The 15,546-nt window shown below is 43.1% G+C and overlaps 1 protein-coding gene across 1 annotated transcript in view; it reads right to left on the reverse strand.

Annotated features, from left to right (window-relative positions):
- The window catches only part of LOC115081102 (extracellular calcium-sensing receptor-like), a 30,219-nt gene extending 15,161 nt beyond the window's left edge, over positions 1-15,058 (reverse strand). Inside the window, exons 1-2 of the mRNA XM_029585615.1 lie at positions 14,915-15,058; positions 7,002-7,841 (exon numbers count right to left, since the gene is read on the reverse strand). Coding sequence (XP_029441475.1) covers positions 7,002-7,841; positions 14,915-15,058 — 984 coding nt within the window. The remainder of the gene's footprint in view (positions 1-7,001; positions 7,842-14,914) is intronic.
- Between the last annotated feature and the right edge of the window lie 488 nt (positions 15,059-15,546).

Raw genomic sequence — 15,546 nt, forward strand, 5'->3', positions numbered from 1 at the left:
GCCAGTGCCGGGGAAGTGCACAGAAAAGCAGTAAAAACTGCTTTTCTGTGCACCCTCTGACTTAATATCATGGCGATATTAAGTCAGAGGTCCCGAAAGATAAAAAAAGTTAAAAAAAATAAATTTGAAATCGGGCCGTGGCTCGCGGGTTGAAAACTGGACGCTCAATTTTGCCGGCGTCCGGTTTCTGAACACGTGACTGTCAGCGGGCTCAAGAACCGATGCCGGCAAAATTGAGCATCGGCTGTCAAACCTGCTGACAGCCGCCGCTCCTGTCCAAAAAGAGGCGCTAGGGACACGCTAGTGTCCCTAGCGCCTCTTTTTACCGCCGGCCCTAATTTAAATATTTTAGTTTACTGAATCGTGCGCACAGGCAAGTGTCCTGTGTGCACATTTTGAAAGAGCTGGTCAGGATCTATGCACAGAAAATAAGCAGTTACTTGGGGTAGATTTGCTGAGTCTGCATAAGTGAATTTTCATTTACCTAAATTGATACACAAACTTGCGTCATATGCATCTTCTTATCCACAGAGTAAAGAACCATTCCATGGAGCACTTTGGAAGCGTGGTTGGAAACTCTACATGTATCTTTCAATTTAAAAAATGTACATGCATAGCAGGCATGCTGCCAACATGTGAGCGTTATAGGGACCAGCTGACTCTATACGCCACAGACAAAACTATCCATTCATCATGCCATCCACAGCCCAAATCTTAATAGCCCAAATTAATAAGAAAGCCTTCTTCTATCTGGACTCCATACTGTGATACACCATCCCAAAGGACATGAGAGCCATGAAGGACTACCTAGGCTTCAGAAAAAACTGCAAAGCCTGGCTATTCAGATTGGTTTTCCCAATCTTGGTTTCAGAAACCAAGAGATAATCTTCCCCCTTTCCCCTCCTCTCACCCTCCTCTCATCCTGCCCCTCACTGACCACTACTTCCACCCTGACCCCCTACCCTCAAAGAGGACAGCATACCTGCCATATGTACCTACCTCTCATCTATTCTTGTACTGATCTCTGCTGCTTACAGCCCACCAATTTAATGATCCACCATATTTATTTGATCCTTGCTGTGTACCTGGATTTATTTATGTTCTTAATCTTAAACCATATTTGTAACAACATTTTATGTATGCTGCAAATTGTATAAAGCACATGTATCATTTTATGAGTGCTGTGAAATGCATAGAGCACCAGTTTGATATAGCAGTACAGAAAAATTATAATTATAAATTATAATTATAATTATAAAGAGTCTAAACAAATACTTCATCCTCATGGAGTTCCTCAAGGATCCTCTTTATCTTCAACACTTTTTAATATTTATTTGCTCCCATTATGTAAACTCCTTTCAGACCTTAATTTATTTTTTTATTTAGAAACATAGAAACATAGAAATGACGGCAGAAGACCAATCGGCCCATCCAGTCTGCCCAGCAAGCTTCACACTTCTTTTTTCTCATACTTATCTGTTTCTCTTAGCTCTTTGGTTCTGTTTCCCTTCCACCCCCACCATTAATGCAGAGAGCAGTGATGGAGCTGCATCCAAGTGAAATATCGAGCTTGATTAGTTAGGGGTAGTAACCGCCGCAATAAGCAAGCTACACCCATACTTATTTGTTTATCCAGACTATGTTATTCAGCCCTTATTGGTTGTTTTTCTTCTTCCCTGCCGTTGAAGCAGAGAGCTATGCTGGATATGCGTGAAGTATCAGTTTTTCTTCTCCCTTGCCGTTGAAGCAGAGAGCTATGCTGGATATGCGTGAAGTATCAGTTTTTCTTCTCCCCTGCCGTTGAAGCAGAGAGCTATGCTGGATATGCGTGAAGTATCAGTTTTTCTTCTCCCCTGCCGTTGAAGCAGAGAGCTATGCTGGATATGCGTGAAGTATCAGTTTTTCTTCTCCCCTGCCGTTGAAGCAGGGAGCTATGCTGGATATGCGTGAAGTATCAGTTTTTCTTCTCCCCTGCCGTTGAAGCAGAGAGCTATGCTGGATATGCGTGAAGTATCAGTTTTTCTTCTCCCCTGCCGTTGAAGCAGAGAGCTATGCTGGATATGCGTGAAGTATCAGTTTTTCTTCTCCCCTGCCGTTGAAGCAGAGAGCTATGCTGGATATGCGTGAAGTATCAGTTTTTCTTCTCCCCTGCGGTTGAAGCAGGGAGCTATGCTGGATATGCGTGAAGTATCAGTTTTTCTTCTCCCCTGCCGTTGAAGCAGGGAGCTATGCTGGATATGCGTGAAGTATCAGTTTTTCTTCTCCCCTGCTGTTGAAGCAGAGAGCTATGCTGGATATGCGTGAAGTATTAGTTTTACTTCTCCCCTGCCGTTGAAGCAGAGAGCTATGCTGTATATGCACTGAAAGTGAAGTATGCATTGAAAGCCACATTAATTATCAACAAATATTGAATAAGCCTAATAATTGGTAATACCTATAGCCTTTGAACTCTTCGTTAATTTTACATACTCTTACCCACCCCTGTTTTGTTTTTGTTTTTTTTAATTTGGAGATGGCAGCCCTCCATCCTTCCGCTCCGTGAAGGTGGAACACCAACCACTGGCCACTGGCATCCCGCTCCGTGAATGCCTCTGTGGCTACAGCCGCTCCGTGCAGTGTTTTGCTGCCTCCTCTTTATACACGTCCTCTAGACCTGATGGACCTTATCTGTTACTCTTGGCTCTTAGTAACCTTTTGATTCTATTTCCCTTCTACCCCCACCATTAATGTAGAGAGCAGTGTTGGAACTGCCTGTAAGTGAAATATCTAGCTTAATTAGTTAGGGGTAGTAACCGCCGCAATAAGCAAGCTATACCCATGTTTATTTGTTTACCAAGACTAAATAATTCAGACCTTGTTGGGGTTTTTTCTGTATATAGATCTACTTTTCTTCATTCCCCCTGCCGTTGAAGCAGAGAGTTATGCTGAATATGCATTGAAAGTTAACTATGAGACTTTCTCCCTTGCCGTTGAAGCAGAGAGCTATGCTGGATATGCATTGAAAGTTAACTATGAGACTTTCTCCCCTGCCGTTGAAGCAGAGAGCTATGCTGGATATGTGTGATGTATCAGTCTTTCTCCCATGCCGTTGAAGCAGAGAGCTATGCTGGATATGAATTGAAAGTGAAGTATCTGACTTTCTCCCCTGCTGTTGAAGCAGAGAGTTATGCTAAATATGCATTGAAAGTTAACTATGAGACTTTCTCCCCTGCTGTTGAAGCAGAGAGCTATGCTGGATATGCGTGATGTATCAGTCTTTCTCCCATGCCGTTGAAGCAGAGAGCTATGCTGGATATGCATTGAACGTGAAGTACCAGGCTTATTTGGTTTGGGGTAGTAACCGCCGTAACAAGCAAGCTACTCCCCGCTTTTTTTGTGAATGCAAATCTTTTTCCACGTTTCCTCTTGCCATTGAAGCTTAGAGCAATGTTGGAGTCGCATTAACCGTGTGTATGTTTATTGAATAAGGGTATTATCTCTAGGCAGTAGCTGTCATTGCCGCGAGCCACCCACTCTTCATTCACGTCCTCTAGACTTTATGGATCCACAATGTTTATCCCATGCCCCTTTGAAGACCTTTACAGATCTGGTCTTCACCACTTCTTCCGGAAGGGCATTCCAGGCATCCACCACCCTCTCCGTGAAGAAATACTTCCTTACATTGGTTCTGAGTCTTCCTTCCTGGAGCTTCAAATCGTGACCCCTGGTTCTGCTGATTTTTTTCCGACGGAAAAGGTTTGTCACTGTCTTTGGATCATTAAAACCTTTCAAGTATCTGAAAGTCTGTATCATGTCACCTCTGCTCCTCCTTTCCTCCAGGGTGTACATATTTAGATTCTTCAATCTCACCTCATAAGTCATTCGATGAAGACCATTCACCCTTTTGGTTGCCCTTCTCTGGACCGCCTCCATCTTGTCTCTGTCTCTTCGGAGATACGGTCTCCAGAACTGAACACAGTACTCCAGGTGAGGCCTCACCAAGGACCTGTACAAGGGGATAATCACTTCCCTTTCCTCACTCGATATTAGGGATGTGAATCGTTTTTGAACGATTAAAATTATCGTCCGATAATTTTAAAATCGTTCTAAACCGTTAGAGTACAAGATACAATACAAATGCCCACGATTTATCGTCAGGAGCATTTATATTGTATCGTTAAATAGGGCACAGGAATTATTTGGGGGAGGGTGGGAAAACCGGCACACCAACACAACCTCTAAACCCACTCCGACCTTTTAAAACAAATTCCTTACACTCCCCCACCCTCCCGAACCCCCCCAAAATGTTAAATTACCTGGTGGTCCAGTGGGGGGGGGGGTCCCGGCGCGATCTCCCGCTCTCGGGCCATCGGCGCCATTTTGGCTACCACTGATAAAAAGGCGCCGATGGCCTGAAAAAAACCCCCCAACCCGACCCTTTTCAAATTACCCCTTTGCTTCTCCCACCCTCCCGATCCCCCCAAAAACCTTTTAGATGTACCTGGTGGTCTAGCGGGGGGTCCAGGAGCCATCCCTTCAATCGTGCCGGTGCCGGTGCTGGAGGTTTAAAAATGGCGCCGATCGCCTTTGCCCTTACCTTGTCACCGGGAGCGACCGTCGCTCCCTGAGACAAGGTAAGGGCAAAGGCGATTGGCGCCATTTTGAAACCTCCAGCACCGGCACCGGCACGATTGAAGGGATGGCTCCTGGACCCCCCGCTAGACCACCAGGTACATCTAAAAGGTTTTTGGGGGGGTCGGGAGGGTGGGAGAAGCAAAGGGGTAATTTGAAAAGGGTCGGGGTGGGTTTTTTTTTCGGGCCATCGGCGCCTTTTTATCAGTGGTAGCCAAAATGGCGCCGATGGCCCGAGAGCGGGAGATCGCGCCAGGAAACCCCCCCCCCCCACTGGACCACCAGGTAATTTAACATTTTTTTTTGGGGGGGGGGGGTCGGTGGGGCTTTGTTTATCTGCTCAGGCCTCACTAAAAATTTAACAATGTGAATTGGAATCGGAACGATTCCAATTCACAATCTCTAACGATCCGATTTTTCCCTCCCACCATCCGAATCTGATCGTTAAGACGATCGGGCACACGATTCACATCTCTACTCGATATCCCTCTCTCTAAGCAGCCCAGCATTCTTCTGGCTTTAGCTATCGCCTTGTCACATTGTTTTGCCGACTTCAGATCATTAGACATTTATGCAGATGATGTTCAAATTCTTTTACCGATAAATACTAATCTTACTAATTCACTAAGGGGGTCATTTTCAAAGGAGTTACGCATGTAAATGTGACATACTATCGTAGCAATTTTCAAAAGCTATTTACTCGAGTAAAGTGCACTTACTTGAGTAAATCCTATGGACAATTCAATGGCATATATTGTAGCAATTTTGAAAAGCCCACTTACTTGAGTAAAGTGTATTTACTCGAGCAAAAACCAGTTTTGCTCGAGTAAATGCTTTTAAAAATCTACCCCTCAATCTTTGTAAGTCTTATCTCACTACAATACAACAATTATTAACTCAATTATCCCTCAATCTCAATTATAATAAAACAGAAATCCTTTATATTTGCAACAAATCCTCACCTGAGATTGACATCCATCTAAATAATTACTTATCTAACAAAAATATCTTACCAACGTAAGGGACCTTGGATTCATTTTAGATTCATAATTCTGTTTCAAGCAACACATTAATAACATCATTAAAGAAGGTTTCTACAAACTTCAAATTTTAAAAAGGATTAAACCTCTTCTTCACCACCATGACTTTCGTATTGCTTTGCAAGCCCTCCTATTCTCCAAATTGGATTATTGTAATGCATTGCTTCTTGGATTGCCTGCTTCTACTATCTCACCACTTCAACTTTTGCAAAATGTTGCAGCAAGATTACTCAGTAACCTCAAAAAATCAGACCATATTACTCCAGTTCTCAAAGACCTTCACTGGTTACCGATATCTTATAGAATTCATTATAAGACTTTATCTCTCATTCACAAAGCTCTATCCAATATTAAGACTGATTGGATGGAAACAACTCTTCTTTTTCAAATCCCAAGAAGAACTTTACGTTCCACAAATACTGGTCTCCTTGAAACTCCATCCCCTAAAATATCCCGTCTCATCTGAACAAGACAACGTGCTTTCTCAATTGTAGGCCCGCTTCTATGGAACACCCTACCAATTGAACTAAGACTTGAATCATCCACACAAACTTTTAAGAAAGACCTGAAAACATGGCTTTTTTATAAAAGCGTTCTCAACATGTTAAAAAGAACTTTTTACCTAATTCAACTTAAATATCTTTCATTATTTCTCTCTCTCTTCTGTACTCTTTAATTTTCTCCCTTTATATAATATTTCCGCTTCTATTTTTCACATTGTATTTTATCTTCCTTTTGTTATATGTGAACCGGTGTGATGACTATTGTTGAATATCGGTATACAAAAACTAATAAATAAATAAAAATAAAATTTAATTTATTTATTTAAAGTCTTTTCTATACCGTCGCTAAGATATATACCATTGCAACGGTTTACATGTAGGCACATAAGTAATATTGGAGTAAGCGCACTATAGTACATTCTAACAGGTGCCATTAAGTTTCAGTTACATTAAATCATCAAAAAACCGCATAAATGTTTAGTGATGGTTCTGGCCAGGTGTACCTGGAAGGTACTTTTATAGGTAAAAAATCTCATTTCCTGTGTTTTATTATTACGTTCGTTGTGTGCTAAATAAAACAAATAATAATAATAGTAATAATACCACTTAAATCTCTACACTTACTTTTAGCAGCACAACATGCCAATATTCAAACATAATGTATCATGGGTACCTGGTGTGTAAAGATCAGCTGAGACTCTGTAGGCTTAAAAGTATTTGTGGTCTTTTGCGACTAGACGCCATTTTGAAAATTTACCTTATACTGTGTGTCACTGAAATGTAGTGAACTATATAGGTCTGCATATTTATAATCATGTATCTCAAGCAAACAAACATTGACCCATACCTGCCAAGGCTCAAAGTGATTAATGTCTCCGCATGACCCACTGAAGAAAGGTCCTTGTCCAGGTTTACAGGAATACATGGCATGCAGGGCATGAGCCAGCATGTATACAGCATTATAAGCATTATAAACGAATCTTAGGTTTGTCATATCAAAGAAACGAATATCAAGGGCCCTTAAGTCTTCTTTCCCTGTACAGAGTTTCCCTTTTCTACTTAGTTCTTGAAGAGTGGCCAGGTCTGTGTTGGGATCATCCCACCTACAGCCAAAGGCTTCTTCCCAAAACTGCTTAATAAAGATGTCGTCTGTAGTTCTGAAAGGATGAAGGTCAAAGAGGTAATCTTTGAACTTTGGTATGTTGCCTGTAGGAACAGAGATTGCAATGGTTCCTTTGAGAGTTTTTAAGAAATCTTTTTCATTAAATATTGGATAGTCAGCCCAGCCATCCGAAGCAATCCAGACTTTCCCAGATATGTCACTCTTTGCAATTGCCAGCATCACCGGATAGAGATTGTTGGCAGTGGAAAAGACCACAATGACCCTAGCTGTCATCTTCTTCACCACTTCCACAATGCGCTGTATCTTCTCTTGAGAGTAAAACAGGGGGATGGTTTCATGGAAAGCTACACAGACCCCAGCCTTGACCAGCTTCTCCTTTAGCATCTGACTCCCAATCAATCCATAGTCATTGTTCTCAGCGAGGATTCCAACCCACGTCCAACCAAAGAAGGTGATCAACCGGGTGATGCCCAGAGACTGTAACTCATCACTTGGAGTAGTGCGGAGGAAAGAGGGAAATAGACTTTTATCACTAAGAGCGGCTACAGAAGATGCGTAGCTGATCTAGAAGAATTTCACCAACAGCATTAATTAGTTTTCCTTACCTTGATAATCAGTTATAACAGTGATGGCATGCATTATTTTTTTTTTCCTTTTTCTTAAAGGTTATCATGAGACATACTAAATGTTTTCCTGCCCCAACAATGTCCCTTAGACCAAATATAATCAACCTCTTCATCTCCACATTACAGTCTCCTTCTTGACAATGAGTAATAGCAAAGAGGAACAGCAATTTGGTATGATCACCCAAAGATGTTATACAGGCTGGTATCATAAAAATGCTTATTTGCCATATTAAATGATGGGCCCTCTAGAATGATTTGTTCTATTTCATATTCGTCTAAATCCTCTAATATTAGAGAGCTAATAAGGAAACACTGGCATGTTTTGGCTCCTTTAAAAATCTTTGTTGAAGCTCCTATTTTTGCGATTAAAAAATGCAGAAGCTTGTGGGATAATCTGAATCAATGGACAGTGAAGGTTGTTGATATAGGGACTGAACATGGACAGCGAGCATGTGGCTCCTGTTCTATTTGCTCTCATGTATTATCTTTGCAGGTTTTTACAACATCCTAATTTGAGCCAACCTTATGTACTTCCAGAATTATTTACATGTGAGTCTACTGGTGTCGTTTATACGGTAATATGTCCTTGTCAATACATTTATATAGGACAGACTGTAAGATCAGTTTAAGTACGCATTATAGAACTCAAAAGTAGAATTAGATTGTTTAAGGAACATGCACCACTGGTTGCCCATTGGATGGAAAAACAACATACCTTAGATGATCTCAAAATTTTTGTGATCAAGAAGGTTAGGTTGGAACCTGGCGGGGATTTGTCATCTGTATTGAGGCGAGTGGAACAAAGATTTATTTTCAATTGGAACACCTCTACCCCTTATGGACTTAATGGTCCTATTGAATGGACCGCCTTTACTGGATAAGTCAAAAAAGTTTTCTAGTGCGGCAGGGGACTGAGCTTTAGTTTTTTTTGTGAGATGATTTTGGTATGGTAGTGTGTCTTGCAAAGAGTACTTTGAAAAGAGCTTTGGTATGTCCCGTTGATCAGTTAGATGAGATACATCAGTTTGTTCTTATTAATGAACAGATACATCAATGCTACTACTGTGGGTTGATTGGTTCATTTTTGATACCTGTCAGTAATATAAGGGCAGTGGGGTTTCCGTGTTTCTTAGGAGTTTGTTGTTGAATTCGTCATTTCCGGTATGACGTAGGTACGTGGTTATGTTGGCGTTTGTTCAGGTATGTGGTGTGCTCTCTCTTACCTTGAAATATCTTTTAACAGTCTTTTTTTTGGTTGCAGTCTATGCTACAGGATGAATTTGTATAAAATATTGTATTGAATTACATCAAGAAGATTCGAATATATTTTGACTGTCTTTAATTTATGCTTACGTGACTTTGAAATTGTGAACTTACGGCAGTAAGTGTTTGTTGGCGTTGGAAAGGTAAAGGTTATAATTATATTTGGTAGTTTACGGTATCAATGTTGTTTGAGATTGGTGTTTAAAATTTAAATTATTTGATTGTTTTAGTGGAGATATTGGGAAGTGGAATATCGGCGAGAATGAGTCCCTGATGAAGCCCATTTTGCAGGTGAAACAAAGATCTTTGTTGGAATTGTTGAGTGGATGGGGAATAGCTGAACAGTCGGTGTAATTGGAAGAAAGATCCATCTGAAGAAAATAGGATAAAACATAAGCATTGTCAAGTTAAGTGTAAAACATTGATAAAACAAGCGAAGAGAGAATTTGAAATGAAGTTGGCCATAGAGGCAAAAACTCATAATAAAAACTTTTTTAAATATATCCAAAGCAAGAAACCTGTGAGGGAGTCGGTTGGACCATTAGATGACCGAGGGGTTAAAGGGGCTCTTAGGGAAGATAAGGCCATTGCAGAAAGACTAAATGAATTCTTTGCTTCCGTGTTTACTAGTGAGGATGTTGGGGAGATACCAGTTCCGGAGTTGGTTTTCAGGGGTGATGAGTCAGACGAACTGAACGAAATCACTGTCAACCTGGAAGATGTAGTAGGCCAGATTGACAAACTAAAGAGTAGCAAGTCACCTGGACCGGATGGTATGCATCCCAGGGTACTAAAGGAACTCAAAAATGAAATTTCTGACCTATTAGTTAAAATTTGTAACCTATCATTAAAATCATCCATTGTACCTGAAGACTGGAGGGTGGCCAATGTAACCCCAATATTTAAAAAAGGCTCCAGGGGTGATCCGGGTAACTATAGACCAGTGAGCCTAACTTCAGTGCCGGGAAAAATAGTGGAAACTATCCTCAAGATCAAAATTGTAGAGCATATAGAAAGACATGATTTAATGGGACACAGTCAACATGGATTTACCCAAGGGAAGTCTTGCCTAACAAACCTGCTTCATTTTTTTGAAGGGGTTAATAAACATGTGGATAAAGGTGAACCGGTAGATGTAGTGTATTTGGATTTTCAGAAGGCGTTTGACAAAGTCCCTCATGAGAGGCTTCTACGAAAACTAAAAAGTCATGGGATAGGAGGCGATGTCCTTTCGTGGATTACAAACTGGTTAAAAGACAGGAAACAGAGAGTAGGACTAAATGGTCAATTTTCTCAGTGGAAAAGGGTAAACAGTGGAGTGCCTCAGGGATCTGTACTTGGACCGGTGCTTTTCAATATATATATCAATGATCTGGAAAGGAATACGATGAGTGATGTTATCAAATTTGCAGATGATACAAAATTATTCAGAGTAGTTAAATCACAAGCAGACTGTGATACATTACAGGAGGACCTTGCAAGACTGGAAGATTGGGCATCCAAATGGCAGATGAAATTTAATGTGGACAAGTGCAAGGTGTTGCATATAGGGAAAAATAACCCTAGCTGTAGTTACACGATGTTAGGTTCCATATTAGGAGCTACCACCCAAGAAAGAGATCTAGGCGTCATAGTAGATAATACATTGAAATCGTCAGCTCAGTGTGCTGCAGCAGTCAAAAAAGCAAATAAAATGTTAGGAATTATTAGGAAGGGAATGGTTAATAAAACGGAAAATGTCATAATGCCTCTATATCGCTCCATGGTGAGACCACACCTTGAATACTGTGTACAATTCTGGTCGCCGTATCTCAAAAAAGATATAGTTGCAATGGAGAAGGTACAGAGAAGGGCAACCAAAATGATAAAGGGGATGGAACAGCTCCCCTATGAGGAAAGGCTGAAGAGGTTAGGGCTGTTCAGCTTGGAGAAGAGACGGCTGAGGGGGGATATCATAGAGGTCTTTAAGATCATGAGAGGTCTTGAACGAGTAGATGTGACTCGGTTATTTACACTTTCGAATAATAGAAGGACTAGGGGGCATTCCATGAAGTTAGCAAGTAGCACATTTAAGACTAATCGGAGAAAATTCTTTTTCACTCAACGCACAATAAATCTCTGGAATTTGTTGCCAGAGGATGTGGTTAGTGCAGTTAGTGTAGCTGGGTTCAAAAAAGGTTTGGATAAGTTCTTGGAAGAGAAGTCCATTAACTGCTATTAATCAAGTTTACTTAGGGAATAGTCACTGCTATTAATTGCATCAGTAGCATGGGATCTTCTAGGTGTTTGGGTAATTGCCAGGTTCTTGTGGCCTGGTTTGGCCTCTGTTGGAAACAGGATGCTGGGCTTGATGGACCCTTGGTCTGACCCAGCATGGCAATTTCTTATGTTCTTATGTTCTTATGTTCATACTGCGTGTGAGCAGTTGAGTGCTTTGTGTCCATATTGTGGATTAATTGACAGCTGAACGGATCAAGGGTGCATTTTATCCAGCATAATTGATTGAGGTCCATTGAAGATCGTGACACATATAAATATGTTATTTTAATGTGATTTAAGAAATAATAATAATTCTTTATGTACTGTAATCAACCACTTTGTTGGTAATGATTTATTGTTGCATTGAAGTAATCGATTTGGGGAATACATTCTGTATCTGTACATTATTTTAATGATTGACTGGTGTGATTGTGATAGTGTGGATGCGTTAGTATTTATTTGTTTAGACAGGTGTTTATGTCATATGTTTAAATAAACATTTATGTATTATTGAATATCAGTTTGATGTGATATGATGTGTTGTGTTCTCTAGTGGTGTTGTCACTCATTGGGGTAGATTTTAAAAGAAGCGCGATCAGCCTACTTTTGCTTGCGCATCAGACTCAAGCAAAAGTACGCTGGATTTTAGTAGATACGCGCGGAGCCGCGCGTATCCACTAAAATCCTGGATCGGCGCGCGCAAGGCTATCGATTTTGTATAGCCTGCGCGCGCCGAGCCGCGCTGCCTCCCCCCGTTCCCTCCAAGGCCGCTCCAAAATCGGAGCGGCCTCGGAGGGAACTTTCCTTTGCCCTCCCCTCACCTTACCCTCCCTTCCCCTACCTAACCCACCCACCCGGCCCTGTCTACACCCCCCCCTTACCTTTGTCGGGGGATTTACGCCTCCCGGAGGGAGACGTAAATCCCCGCGCGCCAGCGGGCCTGCTGCGTGCCGGGCCGCGACCTGGGGGCGGGTACGGAGGGCGCGGCCACGCCCCCGGGCCGTAGCCACGCCCCGTACCCGCCCCCAAAACGCTGCCGACACGCCCCCGAAACGCCGCGACGACCGGGCCCGCCCCCCGACACGCCCCCGACTCGCCCCCCTCCGAAAACCCCGGGACGTACGCGAGTCCTGGGGTCTGCGCGCGCCGGTAGGCCTATGTAAAATAGGCTTACCGGCGCGCAGGGCCCTGCTCGCCTAAATCCGCCCGGTTTTGGGCGGATTTAGGCGAGCAGGGCTCTGAAAATCTACCCCATTGAGTATAGAGAACCTGTTTAATACTAGCCCTCTATAATTGTCTTACCTTGGTATTTGCCATATTAGCCACACAGTGTAATGATCTACCAGCCTATCCACTACCACCAATGTTGCGGCTTGATGCTGCTGGAGAGGATAGTGGACCCTTGGGCCGGCCTACCGAAGGTGACAGGGTAGGCCGGGAGGCGGAGACACAACCTGGCAAGGCTTCACCCGGAGCCGGGGACCCCCCGGGAGGAGCCCGTAGGGACCCGGGCCCTTGGGACTTAGGCGCTGATAATGAATGTCCAGAAAAGCTGAGGCGGAGAGAAGGCCGGAGGCCTATCAGTAGCAGAGAAAGAGCGGGTCGAAGGACTGGTCCAGCAGGGACGCCGGAACCAGGGCAGGCAGAGTGAGATAAGAGTTCGTGGCACCCGGGTAGGCTTGGCAGCCGGCTGTAGCAGAGCAGGAGGCCGGGTGGAGGCAGGGCAGCGAGCTGTAGTGGAGTCAGAAGCAAACCGGAGTCTGAGGCAGGCAGCGAGCTGTAGTGGAGTCAGAAGCAAACCGGAGTCTGAGGCAGGCAGCAGGCTGTAGCGGAGTCAGAAGCAAACCGGAGTCAGAGGCAGGCAGCGGGCTGAAGCGGAGTCAGAAGCAAACCGGAGTCAGAGGCAGGCAGCGGGCTGAAGCGGAGTCAGAAGCAAACCGGAGTCAGAGGCAGGCAGCTGGAGGACAACAGGAACGCAACTGGAAGCAACTATGAAGTTGGGAACCTCGTTGCAAGGCGTTTAGGGAACGTCTGAACGCTGGTTATATCGGGAGCCGGGCATGACGTCAGCCGCGAGGGCGGGGCCGGGCTTCCGGGAGCTAGGCGCACAGGAAGGGCGTCCTCACGCGCGCGCGAGGCCGGAGAGGAGCAGGCCCGCAATGGCGACCGCCACGTGGGAAGCGCGTGAAGAGAGGACCCACTGGGACCCGGACCGGGCGGAATCCGGCGACCATTGGAGCGGAGGTAGGCGGGCCTGAGCCCTATCAGGAGAGGGGCAGTCGGGACCGCAACAACCAACTCAGGTAGTGTGTGTGTTTCTATGCCTGAATTTTTTTAGTGTTTTTTTAATGCAAATAAAACCATTTGAAAAACATCAATCAACACAGCACTTATCTTATATTCTTCAAGATGTCGAGGTAAAAAAGCAAAGCATGTGGAAGCATCAAAAGTTCATTTGATCCATTTTCTTAGGCTGTCATTGCATCCAAATGCTCTGCCAGCTATTATAAAATCCCACCACCTGAGCTGGAGTTGGTGATAGTGGATGGGCTGGTAGATGATCATACTGTGTGGCTAATATGTCAGTTTAATGGCAAATAAGCATTTTTATGATACCAGCCTGGGTGATCATACCATTGCTATTAAGAACATAAGAACATAAGAAGTTGCCATACTGGGTCAGATCCATCAAGCCCAGCATCCTGTTTCCAACAGTGGACAATCCAGGCTAGAAGTACCTGGCAAGTATCCAAAACATTAAGTAGATCCCATGCTACTAATGCCAGTAATAACAGTGGCTATTCCCTAAGTCAACTTGATTAATAGCAGTTATTAGTTAATGGACTTCTCCTCCAAGAGCTTATCCAGACCTTTTTTTAAACCCAGCTACATTAATTGCCCTAACCACATCCTCTGGCAACAAATTCCAAAGCTTAATTGTGCGTTGAGTGAAAAAGAATTTTCTCCGATTAGTTTTAAATGTGCTGCTTGCTAACTTCATGGCGTGCCCTCCCCCCCCCCCCCCAGTCCTTCTATTATCTGAGAGTATATAACCAAGTCACATCTACTCGTTTAAGACCTCTCATGATCTTAAAGACCTCTATCATATCCCCCCTCAGCCGTCTCTTCTCTAAGCTGAACAGCCCTAACCTCTTTAGTCTTTCCTCATAGGGGAGCCGTTCAATCCCCTTTATCATTTTGGTTGCCCTTCTCTGTACCTTCTCTAGTTCAACTATATCTTTTTTGAGATGTAGTGACCAGAATTGTACACAGTACTCAAGGTGCAGTCTCACCATGAAGTGTCTGTATTTATAGAAAACTGCCTTAGCTTCTCTATGTCATAGTAATGAGTAATAGGAACCAAAATGATTTCTATACAACCACATCTTCAATCTGGCTTTTGAAGGGTGCCAACAAACACATTGAAATTACCTTTACCAATAACCAGAGCAGCAGGATATTCCAGGCTTCATTATAACTGGTCCATACCTGTGTGTGTTTATAGACCCCCAGTAGCTGAGCCATGGTTATAGACATTCGAGACTTATCATCTCCAATTACAGCAACTAATGGAGACATTTCCCTGCAGGCATAATTCGGAATAGGGTCTTTGTGCCCGGTGAGTTGCCACATTGTGCCTTGCAGGGACCTGGATTGGGTATCGCAGGAGTCATATATCCAGAACCCCAGGGTGATGTTGGGCAGCAGGGTGCCATTTCTGTTAATTTCCTCCAAGGCAAATGCCATAACATGCACATGCTGGTAAAAAATTAATTGTAGTCTATCAAAACAATAGAAAATTATGATATAAATAGAAGATAAACAAATGTACATGTAATAGTAATTTTCCAATAGAGCACCTAACTGACAATGCACAGACAACTGATTTTCAAAAACAAGGTAGTTGTATACATTTAGTTTGAATATCAGCTTATTTTGCAAAGTTATGTGTATGCACTTAAATGGTAAAAACTTTAATGAATGCACATAACTTACAATATTCCTCCAAAACACACCCCTGAATGCTTCTTTTCTATGTGGTGGAATGTACATGTGCTTTGCAACCAAGCACATATGTTCTGGAGGTTAAAAATGCACTTACCCAGTTATGACCAATTTAG

The sequence above is a fragment of the Rhinatrema bivittatum genome, chromosome 19 (genome assembly GCF_901001135.1).
Source record: "Rhinatrema bivittatum chromosome 19, aRhiBiv1.1, whole genome shotgun sequence".
NCBI classification, from domain to species: Eukaryota; Metazoa; Chordata; class Amphibia; order Gymnophiona; family Rhinatrematidae; genus Rhinatrema; species Rhinatrema bivittatum.